We start from the raw sequence: 15,558 nt of genomic DNA on the forward strand, positions 1-15,558 counted from the left end.
AGGGAAAATTACGTAAGATCCCTATCTTACGTAATTTTCCCTATTACCTCACTTTCCTATATTAGAAAATAAAAAAAAACCCAACTTAGCCGAAAAAGCTTTACGTGTTTACAGCGACCACGTGACTTAATTTGCAAATCATATTGCATACATTACTTTGGAGACTTCCTCGTGGTAAACGGATGATCAATATAAACAAAAGGCAGACGCGCGCAGGCCGGTGTCGTCGACGACGCGTCTCGCAACTCACGCGCATCCGATACGCGCACTCGTGCGCGCAAGTGAAAATTACACATTTTAGTGTTTGGAGAAATATATTTAATATCACTTTGGGTATGTGTTTTTTTGTTCTGACAAATATGTATTTATATAAATCATTTAACGATTAATTTTTAATTTTATTTTAAGCGTATTAAATAAAATATTGAAAAAATATATTTAAAAAAAATTAAAATCAATTTAATTTAAAAAGAGATTTTTATATACTTTACGTACTTCGCACATTATAATTGTTAAACATACTGGTTTAAGAATTATATTAATGACCTCTTTTTGTCTTAGTTATGATGAGATATTTTTAAATCATATACTATATAATGATATGATAATCTTATAATTTTGAATAATATATTATATTTAATCTTTAAATCTCGAATATAGGTTGTTCTTATTATTATTGTTAAATAAAGTTATATTTATTTATTTATTATTTTCGGGAAACATACAGCACACTATAATACACAAACATTTGATACCAAAATAAGTTTCACATAAGCCAACAAAGTTTCCATTGTTATACTAAAACATGGAATCCACCTAATGAGAACAATTAATTAACAGATAATCAATAATTATGAGATATATCCATTACAATATGAAGATAGAGAGGTGTTATGAGAACTCATATAAATGACTATAATTTTAAAGTCTTTACAAGAAAAGTAAATAACGCTTTCTCACTAGAAACTGTATTTTATATTCAAGACACAGTTTCTTGCTGTCCCCAGTGTTAACTGTTGTCTTAAACAAGTATAGAAATTTGTATTATTACTTAGGATATACATATTGGATGATTAAGTAAATATACGTATTAATTTTTTTTATTTATATTACTGACCACGATATAATGTACAGATGACAAAAAAATCTGAAGTATTTATCCTCACTTATGTCATAATAAAATAAATACTTATACTAAAAATAGTTCGTAATACTGAACTTATTGTAAAATACTTAAGTCAAAATATTCTTAGTATGACGGACATATTAAGGTATCGAATGTTTTAGTAGAATTTATATACATTAGTGCCAATATTCTAGAATATCAGACATAACACACTATGAATCTTATTTCTAAATATACTCGTATTTAATATTGTCAAAGCAAAACAGTATTTGGGTATTTTTATTTTCTAAGTACAACACTAACCAATGAATAATTTTTAATATTTTGCCATTTGAGATTATGTTTAATTATATATGTATATATAGTTGAACCAGTACTAATTTCTTGTACTAAACTTTTTATCATTACGGATATAGTAGCTTCCAAATTTAAATAATATATTTATGTCAATTAATAATTTTAGGTCATCCACATACTAGCTCATATACCATTTTAAAACTGTAAAAAGTTTAGTTGTCCTGTTTATATGTATGTTGTTAAATAATATTTATTCAATATTGTTTTAGGACGCAAAGTGTAAAGATGATTAGAGCAGCGGAGGTAAGATCAATTATTTTATACAAATATCATAACCTTTATAAATAACATTTCAACCGCTTCGTTGGTCTGGTATCTTTTTACAAAACTGCAGAGGTAATAAGTTTAAACTACAGGTCGGGACAATTGAAAGTTTTTGGGATTTTTATATCGAAAAATCTCAATAACAGTGAATAAAATTTAGTGAATTGAAAGTATGTGTACTCCTGTGGCTCGGAAAGTATAAGGTGTTGGTTACGCTTACGCTTGAACTCTTTCCAGTCTATCATCACAATATGATATTGTTTCAAATAACTATAAATCACGCTTACTTGATATTTAGTCATTATAATAATAATTCGATTTTTTTTAAAATGAATTCTGATGGAGGAATGTAGATAATTATTATTAATAGATTAAGTTGCGAAGCCTTGCACACGATGTCCTGTTTGGGTACGATTTTTTATGGCAATCGATGAACGGAATCGATATAGTACCTTCATATTATAGGCGATAATAAAATATATAAAATAAAAACCTGCTACTATATGAAAATTCCATATATAAGGGTATGCCAACTCAAACACATGTACCAAACTCCTATTTATATATCTAAGATAGCCACGTAAATTTTTCGTCAATTAAGTCGTAAGAACTTTGTGAAGCTGATTGCCGCGGATTTTAAATTTACGCGAACACATTTGATTAATTGAATTCTTGGTTAGGAAATCCCCAGTAAAACCCATTATTAGCAAAGTGTCGGCTTTTGAAAGGTTAATTATGAAACCAATGTTACCATATAGCGCTCTGTTTGATTCCTATGTCTATTCCTGCGTGGTGTGATTAAAAACCTTTTATACTATATCTGCTATAAGAATGATTCTAATACTGATTTCTAATTATTAATACGTTACATGACGCAGGAATAACAGACGTAAGTAAGCGACAATAGTATGTATGTATACATATTATATTTTTCCCAAAAAGACTCGTGTTAGCGTGTTAAGATATCCAAGGTCAAAGTTCACAAAAAACGGGTTATTTTTATAAATATCCTGTTTTCTATGTTTAAGTCATTTGAAGTTATTGCAAAAGACATAAAGTACATCATTATAGATAAATTCAAACGTTTCTGAGATAGACCGCGAAGATTCGCGACCGCTTACCTGTATTTTATACATTATTTATTTTAGTGCGTTATGAATACGAATCAACTTATAATAAGTGTTTCGTTGCAGTTGTAGACGATCTAGTCTAGTCTCTAGATTAAATCTTACGCATGTTGGACCGACCAAATATCAATAGCATTTTGCCTTAAATAATAATTTGATCGATGTGTATGAGATTGTATGTCACTTGAAATAACATTTGAAATATCAAAACAAAGATTTGTACAAGTTTGTAGCTATCCTTGCATTCCGAGGTTAAATCTCGTTTTGACTGGACTTTATATATGACAGTTTTAAAGCCCATTCATTGATAGGTATTTGTTTTTTATGGCTATTGCTGAAATTAAACAAAACTTTATATTCCAATAAAAACTAAATTCACTCGACGCGACACATGCACGGAGCATTTACTATAAAATAATAAAAACAAACAAACAAACAATGAATATATTAGCATACCTTTTGTATTTGAAATTTGTACTAAACGTTTTTAAAACCTTGAAAAATTACAATAATGGATCAAAAAATTAATTAGATATAAGTTTTTATGTAAGTCATTAGTGATATTTTTTAATATGACATTCTTTGTTACTTTGAACAAATGATTATTGTACAAATAAGTCATTAAGGATTTCAAAGTGAATATTAAAACTTACAGTAATCATTATGTGTTGTTTTAATGTTGACAAATAATCGTTTTTATTATATTGTATATTATAAATTAACTATTTCCTATAATATAAATAAATACTATTATTAAATTCCTGACACAGTGTAAACGGACGTTAATGTTTTATTGGGATCTTTCTTACTTAACATTGATATCTGTCTTGAAGGTCGGTGGTGTGTTGACAATGTAAGGAATGGTTAATTTTTTTACAGCGCCAATGTCTATGGGCGGTGGTGACCACTTACCAACAGGTAGCCCATCTTCTCGACCGTCTACTTATATTATAAAAAAGGGATATAATATAAAAGCGATAACAAAATGTCAAATGAAGGGCTGCCGTTAAAAAGAACCGGTTAAGTGCGAATCACACTTGCTTGGAGATATTTAGGACTATTTCGTCACGTAATTAGAAAAACTGCCGAACAGACAAACAGGATATTAATCCTATTGGAGCGAAATATATACACTGCGCACTGTGTGGGGTTTTTATATTTTACAATAAAACGTGTTTTGATTTACAACGTTCTAAGATACATTTCATTAATAGAACATAAAATATACATTTTAACCTAAAGATATCTATCAAAGTACACTAATAACGGTTTTTATGACGCGGAAAATCCGAGTTTTTATTAGATATGTGGCTGTTTCATAATTTAATTCGTGACTATTCAAATATCTATACAAACATAACTAACAGATACGGGTGTCGTTTCTTAGACTTAAGTTACATTAGTTATAAAAGTATTACGCATTAATATTTATAATTTACAATTATTCGTAACAATAGAAAAATATTTCTTTCCGCGATATTAACTTGCATTCCTCTTATATAATTTACATTGTTCGCAATTGAGTATAGATACTGAAGATTATTATTAATTTACAATGTGTCGCAATCAAGAGTGTCGACATCTCGTAGTGTCACTACATAAACCGTATTATTGTTTTCTCTACGGGTGATTAAATATCGCTATTATCGATAATAGTTACCGTCACGTCAAAAGCATTCCAAAGCGAGTGAAACTACGAACATCAGCTACTTATATTACATGGGAATTAATTTACATTGAGGTGTTCCGGTTTGAATGGTGAATGAGCCAGTGTAACTACAGGCATAAGGGTGATAACATCTTGGCTCGCAAAGTTGGTGGCGCATTGACGATGTAAGGAATGATTAATTTTTCTTACAGCGCCAATTTGTATGTTAACTAATTACCATAAGGTAATTATTGATAATTAATTATAAATATTGCTTAAACCTTTTCCGAAACACGCTTCTCTTATAATCTATTGGAGCTTTTTTTTCAAATAGGATTTACAAAAACGTGTCCTCATAAGTTTAAATTTTTCTGAAAATCTTATACGTCTAAAGAGAGTTCAAATACCTGGTCGAGCCAATAAGAGTGATTGGTTTTATCTATTTAGAAGAATCTCAGCCGCAGCCCGGTAGTAAAAAGTTGTAAGTTTCTGTGTCTTAGAAAGCACGTAAAACCCCCGTCAGTTCTCTCTTTAATGTTTGCTTTCGATCATAAGAGTGAGGGAATAGATATACTCGTACATATTGAACACATTTGTAAATGATAGCTTATGCGTAGTACTATAGTATATTCCCATCACAGGAGGATAAAAGCCAAATAAACAATATTTGACATCGAATTGATATATACGCAGTCGAGAGCTTGAATGATTCTATGATATTCATTTTGAATTAGCGAAAAGATGGCGTTTTGACCATCGACGGAACTGTTATCGGAACTCTGAAAGTAAAGTTAAATTGGATATTATTAGTAGTAGGTACTGTTAATAGTGCACAATATAGCAAGTGGCGTGGTATACGTAAAACTAAGGTTTGATTATCTTCGATTGGAGTAGTTTTTCTTTGTCTTAGTTTTGTATGTATAATATTTCTAATACTAGTAAACTATATAGCAAAGAAGTAAATATATATATAAGTATAAATAAGTACTTAGTCTCGATTCGATACTAATCAAATTCTTTAGCCGATATTGATATTTATATATAGGTAATTTAGCAAAAAATATAATAATATTATTTTACTATGTCTGGATTTATATAATTTATTCTGACTAGTGCGAGTCGATCGAGTGCAACCCCCACGAATAAGGTTTACTTAGATAGGTAACTTTTACAAATCTTCATAGTTTCTATAATTAAGGTCTTAATACTTTCCTTACGTTTTTTAGTTACCTATGATTGGTGAACCTTATATATGTATTTATAAGCTATACTTACCATATGTATATTTTTTCATATTTTAATTTGATGTCACATTTTTCCTATTTCATCTAAAGTCAACATCCTAAATCAGAATTCGTTTATTGATATTAATGATGATAATTATTACTACCAAAATTCTGCTGTAAGAATGCGTATAAGAATAAACTGTTCTAAGGCGAACATTTTGAAATTGCTAAACGATTTAAAAATTTCACTCACCAACATTTATTAGCTGAAACACATATCATATCCTTTTCGATATTATAAAAAAAAATGTTTATTTTTAATTGTTTAATGTTGTGTAAAAAAAAGTGTCTTATCTAATAGACTAAATAAAAAATTCTTTTACAGTCATGTCCGTGCCCGATTCGCGAAGTGGGTCCACCCATGGCCCTTGGTTGTTCCAGTCAATTCCTTCTATTCATGAGCATTTTGGAGTCGTTCATTAACGGAAGATGTGACCTCGCAGATCCCTGCAACCGGATAGCCAGTAAGGATGAACCAGATGACAGTTACGATTTCGTTGTCATTGGCGGTGGTACCGCTGGATCAGTTGTCGCCGCAAGATTGTCAGAAAATCCTCAATGGAAAGTATGTATTTTAATAATTAATTACTATACATAACATTAAGAATATTAAAATATATTCATAAGATTTTGTATGTACTTTTTTAAAATAGTTTTAACTACAAGCAAGACGATCAAACAAAAATAGAGTAGTACACTTTTATGATGATGATATCATTCTCAGGTCCGCTTTTTGCTCGTCGGATTGTCATTCCGTACTTGTATACTATGATATCTGCACAATTGTCTTCTCTTTTGAGAATAATCGCCGTGGTCACAGCGAAGAAGAAGACGTATAAACCTTATAACACACCACGATACGATCGGTATCGATCTCAAAATCGTTTATTTTAGGACCTAAAAATTCCTCCGCTAATTAAGCATGTCGGCTAAATGCGTATTTCCGCACGTTGTCAGCGTTAATGACATTAGTAATCCAAAAGCAGTTTATAGTTCCTTGGAGTAATTAGGCAAGATACTGTGGGGACAGATTTCTTATTATTGTGCAATTGCGAGGAATAATTATTGACTGCTATTGTTGTTATAATGATTTTCAAGTCATATATCTGCAAAATTCGTATAATTGAAAAATTACGATTAAATCTATTGAACGTCTATCGAAAATCTTTGAAATGACAGATAAACGGCCCATGTTTGTCATTTAGAAAAACGGTTCCAAATAATATTTTCGTGTCGGGGTATTTTACTTAGTATACTAAGTAATTATTTATATTTGTTTAGTTTTATTTATTCCACCCGAGCGAACACGGGTTTCCATCTAGTAAACTTGGTTACAACGTTATATATTATTACGTTATACGTTATTATTATTACGTGAGTAGTTAAATAAGACTAATATTGAAAAGTGATAATAATTATACAGTTATTAATATAATTATTTTAAGTCGAAGGATATATTTTTATTTTTAATACATATTTTTAATATAATTTAAGTTCACTGTTGAAAATAATTATTAGTCGGTATATCAATTATAATACACATTTTTTGTAATATACTTACGTAGATTGTGTATATATTAACGTCAAAATGAAACATTATTTATAAGTTTCCAGACACAAAAAAATCATCAAAATTATTTAAATTTACAAATGTAACCTGTAATTTTACAAAGTTTTGTTTAAAATATTTAAGCAAAAATAAAGTATCTTCTATTACTTTACCCGTTTTGAGACTCAAAAATGACGCGAAGACTACTCATTATATTAATATGATATTTTTATATAAGGATCGTTATTCGTATATTTTTCTAAATAAAGGTATAAACAATATTTTTACATTACATATACATACATTCTACAGTAATTACAGTTATATAAATATTTATATTTCACGGTAACAGATACGACCTTCTAGAACTGCGGTACTATTTTGTACGAAATGATTTCGTATCACACTCGGAAAGATTATTGTTTTTGCAGAATAGCTTTTTTTTTAAATACATAGGTATCTTAGATCGTACCGTGTAGATAAATTATATAAAATGATGTTAGTGAAAGCGATGTTTGTGAAATTTATACAAATCGAATTGTTAACGTAAGTTTTATCGGAGGTAGCGTTTTTTTACGGCCTGTCTAAATAAGCGCTGCCTTCTCATCAATCACTCTACCATCATACCTGTGATCCGATTAAAGTGGTGAGAAATCTAGGAGTACACCGGCATAGAAACACCAACTTCAACTTGGTCGATGTAAAAATTTTATATTTCGTCAGTGCCTATGTTTGTAAGCGAAGGTGACCATCAGGTGTCTTATTTGCTCGGCTGTCTGCTGTATAATTATCACACTATGTATATGTACGTCTTATTATTGTAAAGGCCATATGTAGTATTATAATTAGATAATTTAATCAATGATTTTAAGATGATTTCCTAGATAATTATTACTATATTCTACTATATATATATATATTAAACAAACTGCAGTAACATGATGCCGTTCTTTAATAAATGTATAATATTTAAAACTTTATTCAACATCGTATGCAAATTATTATTTTTTTCTTTTATTTATTTTTTTATAAGGTTACTGCGGCAATTGTCATAAGGCCTTGTTATAAAACGATCAAATATTGAAATCAATGCATTTCAATATTTCCATTGATAATGGTCACATGAAACGATTGCACACATACGAGTCGTTCATTCAATAATTGTATTTTTTACACTCGCCAAAAAACAACTACTTGTTTACACTTCAAACTTCAAAGTAACATCGCTCAACAAACTGTTGTTTCAATTAGAGATCATGGGTTTCGATTACATGCGTAAGCAATCCCGAAGTTTTCTCACAAGACGGAGAGGATGCTGAAATTATTTTGTTAGCAATAATTTTTCGGTCTAATTAACAAATATGTTTTAGGTACTTTTATTAGAAGCTGGAGGAGACGAACCTACCCCATCAGCAGTACCAGCGTGGGTTACAGCGTATTGGGGCCGAAAAGAAACAGACTGGTCTTACAATACGGAGCCCCAGGAAAAAGCCTGTAAGGATAGTGATAGTGTTTGTTCGTGGCCGAGGGGGAAAATGCTCGGTGAGTATATTTTATGGTAACAATAAGGATATTTTTCAATTTGGTGTTATAGTATTGTGAAACCATGTAATTAATTTAGTTAGGATTGAATCGCTGACCTCGTCAGCAGGCTGTTATGCAGTACCATGTTAAAAACGCTTGAACACAGTGCAAGGTCAATTTACATCCTCAAAAGCAGACGTAATCAACAATTTGGACTCAAAATGCGCAGTTTATTATAATGAATAATTTATTAAACTGCATTATTTAACAAATTATAAGTGAGCGCTAGCAACATTTGCATAAGCATATGGTTAATATTATAATTGTTTTCTTATATGTATTTTGTGTCGTCAGAATTTTTGGTTAAGGAAGTGGGTTCAGAACAGTTAATGTTGTAATTTGTAAATTTTGCTTGTTTTTGATGATATAGGTAGGCGGACCGGCAATTGCGCCACCTGATGGTAAGTGGTCACCACCGCCAATAGTCAATGGCGCTGAAAGAAATATTTACTACTTGGCAGCTATAATGTTATATTCCTGTAGGTACACTGGTTTACTCATCCTCCAAGCTGAAACACAATACTACTGAGTACTGTTTTTTGGTAGTAGAATATTGACAGACGGGCTTGCACAAAGCCCTACCAAAAAAGTTGCTGTTGAGCATGTGCCAACACAACACATTGCGTTTTAACCTCTGATTTTGATATTTATTACCACATTATCTTCAGATCAAGTTCTTAAATTAAAAAAATATGACCTTGTTCTATTTTAGATCAATGTTCATATTAAAAAAATTTTTTTTATTAATTTTAAATATCATTTTTCTTGAATCAATATGTCTTGTCATACAGGAGGCTGTTCGACAATAAATGGTATGATGTATATGCGCGGGAATGCCGCTGACTATGATGGATGGGCGGTTAACGGAGCGACTGGTTGGTCATGGTTCGAAGTGCTCCCCTACTTCCTCAAGAGTGAAGACAATAAAGAAATTGACAAGGGAGTCTCGGGACAGTATCACAATGTTGGAGGTCCTTTACCAGTGCAGAAAGTAAGATATTATTTATTTTTTGTTTATCAACGGCTGTATGTTCTCCAATTAAATAAATAAATCTTCGACACATATTATTGCAAATTACTATTAACGATATACGGTAAAAAACAATCACCAGAGTTTATCTCTAAAATTCATTTATTTGTCATTTAAACTATATGTATTAATAGAAAAGAGAAAACACAAGAGTCGTATCTGTATAATTTGTATTCCGTTAAACCAGTTAAAACTGGTTTACTGGAGAACAAATTATACAAAATAACGATTATAACTAATACCAATAGCCTGTACAATGTACATGTCTCACTGATAAATAGTATTTCACCAAGTGGTTCTATTAGTTTTTGATATAAATCTTACTACATACTTTACTTTGCGATGTTTTCCTTCTTCTTTCACCGAGCACTAGATATTGTTTATAAATATAATACTTAAGATATCTAATAATAATACACACATGAGATATCATCTTTATTAGGTCGTGATATCCAGCGATATGGTATTTTATTAGTAAACTTTGATTACTTCAATTACAGTCATATGAAATCGACATGATTTTTAAATAACTGAGATTGTGTATTTTCAATTAATATATTTAAAAAAAAAAACAGAAGAATGTTTTACAAATAATATTACCCAAATTCGATTTATAATAATTATAAATGAAAGTGGGTTCTATTTTGTTTGGTTGGTAGCCTTTAACGTCTTCGCCATTCAACCGACGCGTATTTATGAGAGGTTTGTTAAAATCGTACCACATCACTCGTACATCACTACATAATTATAAAATAAAGTCCTCCCGCCGCGGCTGTGTGAAAAATTCAAAATCTACCAAACGGATTGTTATGACTATCACTAATGGACCGAGTGATTCATGACGAAGATTTAGGTGTATTCATTCATTTGCGTTAATTGGTTGAAATATGATGTTAATAGTTAAAGTTGTCGAAAAAAAATATGCCGACCAATACATATGTATATAATGACATATACATTTTATGTAGATCCTTATTCTGTCCGTGCAAAGTTAGTTTTACTATATTTTAAAGCTATTCCTGAATAAGGAACATAATTTTGGTTTTAATATAGTTCCGCTACGCTCCTCGGTTTGCACACGACGTCGTATCCGCTGGTATAGAGATGGGCTATCCACCAACAAGCGACCTTAATGGAGAGACCTCTACTGGTTTTACTATCACACAAACATTTAATGAGTAAGTTTCGTCTAATTTATTTTTCTGCATTTGTTTTTATTGTGATTTAATTAAAAGGAAGGCGATGAGCAAATTCCTGGTGATACAATCGTTCATATACACCGATTCTGTAAGAAATATTAATAATCTCTTGCATCGTTCGCTACCAACCATTAGAAAGTCCCAATGGTTGTTTGCGCCTACACTGCCTCATTTATACTTAAAACTACAACACCGTAATGCAGTGTCTAAATGTCTAGTTACAGAATAGTAATGTTCAGTGGGTTCTACCGTGTTATATTATTGTATCTAAAGAAGCAAGAAAAGGTTTCACATTTCACACAGTTACATTCGACATTTTTTTTTTAGTAACGGTTCAAGATACACTACAGCACGTGCATATCTTCGGCCAGCATCAAAAAGAGAAAATTTACACATAATACTCAATGCGCTGGGTTCCCGCGTGATCATAGATCCTACTACTAAGAAAGTCACCGGCGTGGAGTACATTAAGGATGGCCAGAAGAAGACCGTTGGCGTTATAAAGGAGGTGCTTCTTGTTCAACTATATTTTTTAGTTTGTAAAGAAACCGAATACTGTTTTATCAAAGATATCGACGATGAATTTACCCTTATTGTTATACTGACTCTGTTGACTTTGAGTATACCTTTTAGGAAAATATAAAATGACCTACTCACAACATACCACAAATACTTTAATATTTTTGTTACAATCAAATTAAAACCTTAAAAAGTTATTTATAGTCAGGTGATGTTGCCATATAAAACCCTTGAGTTACGTAGGTTTATGAAAGTTAGGCAGTTGGTTAAAATATATTTGCACCGAAATTTTTTGTAATAATTTTATGAATGGTAATCCTTAACCGTTTTTATTTGTGTTTCTGTTTATAGGCAGTTCTATCAGGAGGCACCATAAATTCTCCCCAAATACTACTTCTATCTGGCGTCGGACCTAAAGAAACCTTAGACAAATTTAATATACCAGTAATCAAAGAGTTGCCTGGAGTTGGACAGAATCTCCACAATCACGTAGGAGTGACTCTTGAGTTTACACTCACCAAGGAACCTGATGTACCTGAGTTGTCATGGCAGAGTGCAATGGAGTACATGTTAAAGAGAGAAGGACCTTTATCTGCTACTGGAATGTCACAGGTATTACAATCACGAACACTCAACTAAAATTAGCGTATATTTTCTATGTATATATTTATCACAAACATAAGACTCGGCAGATCCGGTTAAGGGATTTTTAATTAGTACATCAATCAATGGACTATTTAAATGTTTTAATCAAATTTTCTATGAAATTGAGTTAAATTAAATTAAAATTAATAAAAAATAATGAACTTTTTTCAATAGTTAACAGGCAAAGTAAATTCCCGATTCGCATCTGCCGGAGGACGTCACCCTGACGTGCAGTTCTTCTTTGGCGGTTATTACGCGTCGTGCAGCGACGGTTCAGTCGGAGATGCTGATAAGATAGAAGATGAAAAAAATAGGAGAACTGTTACGTAAGTATACCCGATGCCATAAACTTCTTAACTCATTCCTTCATAATATTATCTTCCAATTGTGTATTGTATAGTTGTAAGTGTAAAATGAAAAATGGGGAAAATATTTTGAAATATCACAAAAAATTTGGATTATTATCGATTTTATTGCGTCGAGTCCTTACATAGCGAATGCGCCACCAACCTTGGGAACTAAGAAGTTATATGCCTTGTGCCTGTAGTTACACTGGCTCACTCATCCTTTAAACCGGAACACGATAATACTCAGTACTGTTGTTTGGCGGTAGAATATCTATAGGTAGTAGTAGAGTGGTACCTACTCAGACGGATTTGCACAAAGTCTAACCACCAAGAAAACTAGTAAAATATACTTCAATGAAACTTATTCTATAAGAGGCAGTGCATTTATTATAGAATTAGCTGCTTTTCAAAGTTTAGCCCTCCTAGACTGTTGATGTGAATTTCATGATCCTGTGAGCAATATTTAAATTTTAGCTTCTCATAAATTTTATACACTCAACAGGATATCGGCCATAGCTCTACAGCCCCGTAGCAGAGGTTACCTTACACTGAAGTCCATAGACCCCACACAGCCACCGTTGATGCAACCGAACTATTTCCTGAATGAACACGAGCTGAATGTTGCAGCAGATGCAGCAAGGATAGCGTATCGTCTTGCTAACACTACGGTAAACATGCAACCATATTAAAAAAAATGGTTAGCCCAAAAGTGCATAAATATAAATGCGCTTTGAATCGGAACAAAATCAATTATACTTATTGCCAAATCTCAAAGTTAAACGAAAATTTTTTAATGTCGATATATACATATATACAAGGCTTTTTGATTTTTATTAATTATAATTAAAAGACAATAAGTGAGATAGCCATTTGTTAATAGAAATTTTATTAATTTCTTAGTGATTTCTTTTTTGCAAGTTTAAACGTTTTAAATTTTCACATCTATTTTGATTTTTTTTTACGTTTATACAGAATTATTCTCCATAAAATCATATTATTTATATTCAAACTATCTTCATTATAAGAAGTAACAAGAATATTATATTAAAAATAGTTGCGAGGCGAAAACATTATTTCGATCGTAACAAGTAACATTATAGTCCAAGTTCAGATCGCGAAAGCCGTGTACATTATAAAACTAAATATATCATGCATTTTTAGATTCTACGAGAGAAATACGGTATGCAGCCAACGGAAGGTTATGGCGCCGAATGTCCTGGAGGCGAAAACAACCCAACGGATGATTTCTTCAAATGCTTAGCGCAGTTACACACGGCACCGGAAAATCACCAAGTCGGTACTTGTAAGATGGGAGCCAAAGATGATCCGATGGCGGTGGTCGACCCACAGTTAAAAGTCTACGGTATAGAAGGTGAGTCAAAAAGTTTATGAGATCATACGAAAAGAGACTCGCTTATAACTCTAAAATTATTAACCAAATGTTTCTGTAAAATGTATTATGAGGTTTCTAAGTCAATTTAGATTTTTAATTGTATTATTTTTTAGTTTATATTTATACGTATTTTAAATTCCAAGATCACATTTAACTGCAATCGTAACTGTAGGGCAGTACTCATCTAATTAAAAACAAAAAAAAAATTGGGACCACACACACAGCTAAGATTATTTCCACCAAATTTATATTGTACTTACAATGTAAATTGATAAGAGAACCACTGATTGAAATTTTAAATCTCGAACGTCAGTTATTCTGTCAGGTGCGAGTGTACAAAGTAATATATTATAAATAATTATAAACAACTTTGATCCTTTGTAAGCGGTCACCTTTTTTAAAAATTAAACAAAACTCAAACTGATGGTAACATAGATATTATAATTTAAACTTATTCATAATCAGGCATGACTGCGTAAAACACTTAACATCTCTCATCACAAATTTTGAAAATTAATTGAAATATTTTCATTAATTTTGGCAGGTTGAAGAATCTAACAATTTGGCTTTTCCAGGACTCCGAGTAGTGGACGCATCAATCATGCCCACCGTGCCGTCGGGCAACACCGCCGCGCCTGTCATCATGGTGGCAGAACGAGGCGCCGAATTCATTTTAACCAGACACCAACTCTTTAAGAATCGCTTTGGTCAAAATGTTCCTGATGGTGGAAATCATGCAACAAACGCTGACAGCGATATAAACCGGTAGGTACTAAGAAAAGCATTGAATAAATTCGTCGCTCCTATTAATTCGCTGAGAAAAGTTAGTGAATTCATTTTTCATAGTCATGTACTAGCTTAGCATCTTGGTTTAAACAAATTGAGTTGACCAATTAATAATAAGTACATAGTGATTAGATTTTTGCATTGAGAAATTCTCAGTAACAGAAAGTTATCAGATCCAAATTTTGCGGATACATTTAGCAAGTTGATTAGGCAATTTTCCACCTATCAACTACTAGTACTACTGTATAGTACATACATGATTATACTTAAATAAAAAACTTTATATATAACATTTTGTATAGGTATTAACTATTCCCCAAGATTTGATATTTGTATAAAAATGTTAACAACTGTCACCTAAATTATTATGAATAAAATATTCAAGGTGGACTGATAATGACTCCGATAATGAACATAAATGGGACGAGCGCTGGAAGCCGTGGGACAAGAACTGGCACCACTCACAGTGGGAGCAGCAGCCGAACAACTACCACGATGTCGACTGGCAGACCAAGAATAAAGAGAAAACTGACCACCAGTACGTTCGATAATATCCATCCAAGTCCCAATGGTAGAAGCGAACTGGATCTCTTAAGAAATGATAAGGAATCTTTACTACATTCGATACTTAAATTATTTAATAATTGAATGCAGTAAAGATTCTCATATAAGAACTATTTTTAAGACAATAGGTTTAA

The 15,558-nt window shown here is 31.6% G+C and overlaps 1 protein-coding gene across 1 annotated transcript; it reads left to right on the forward strand.

Moving 5' to 3' along the window:
- The first annotated feature begins 199 nt into the window (after positions 1–199).
- Positions 200–15,500, forward strand: LOC125071714 (glucose dehydrogenase [FAD, quinone]-like). The gene is made up of 13 exons (XM_047682062.1): positions 200–333; positions 1,693–1,726; positions 6,134–6,373; positions 8,728–8,899; positions 9,733–9,932; positions 11,025–11,149; positions 11,498–11,678; positions 12,041–12,301; positions 12,509–12,660; positions 13,184–13,349; positions 13,843–14,053; positions 14,650–14,839; positions 15,246–15,500. Exons 2-13 carry the CDS (start codon positions 1,709–1,711, stop codon positions 15,409–15,411), a joined length of 2,082 nt encoding a protein of 693 aa, XP_047538018.1. The 5' UTR covers positions 200–333; positions 1,693–1,708; the 3' UTR covers positions 15,412–15,500.
- Positions 15,501–15,558: the final 58 nt, after the last annotated feature.

The sequence above is a fragment of the Vanessa atalanta genome, chromosome 20 (assembly GCF_905147765.1).
Source record: "Vanessa atalanta chromosome 20, ilVanAtal1.2, whole genome shotgun sequence".
NCBI lineage: Eukaryota > Metazoa > Arthropoda > Insecta > Lepidoptera > Nymphalidae > Vanessa > Vanessa atalanta.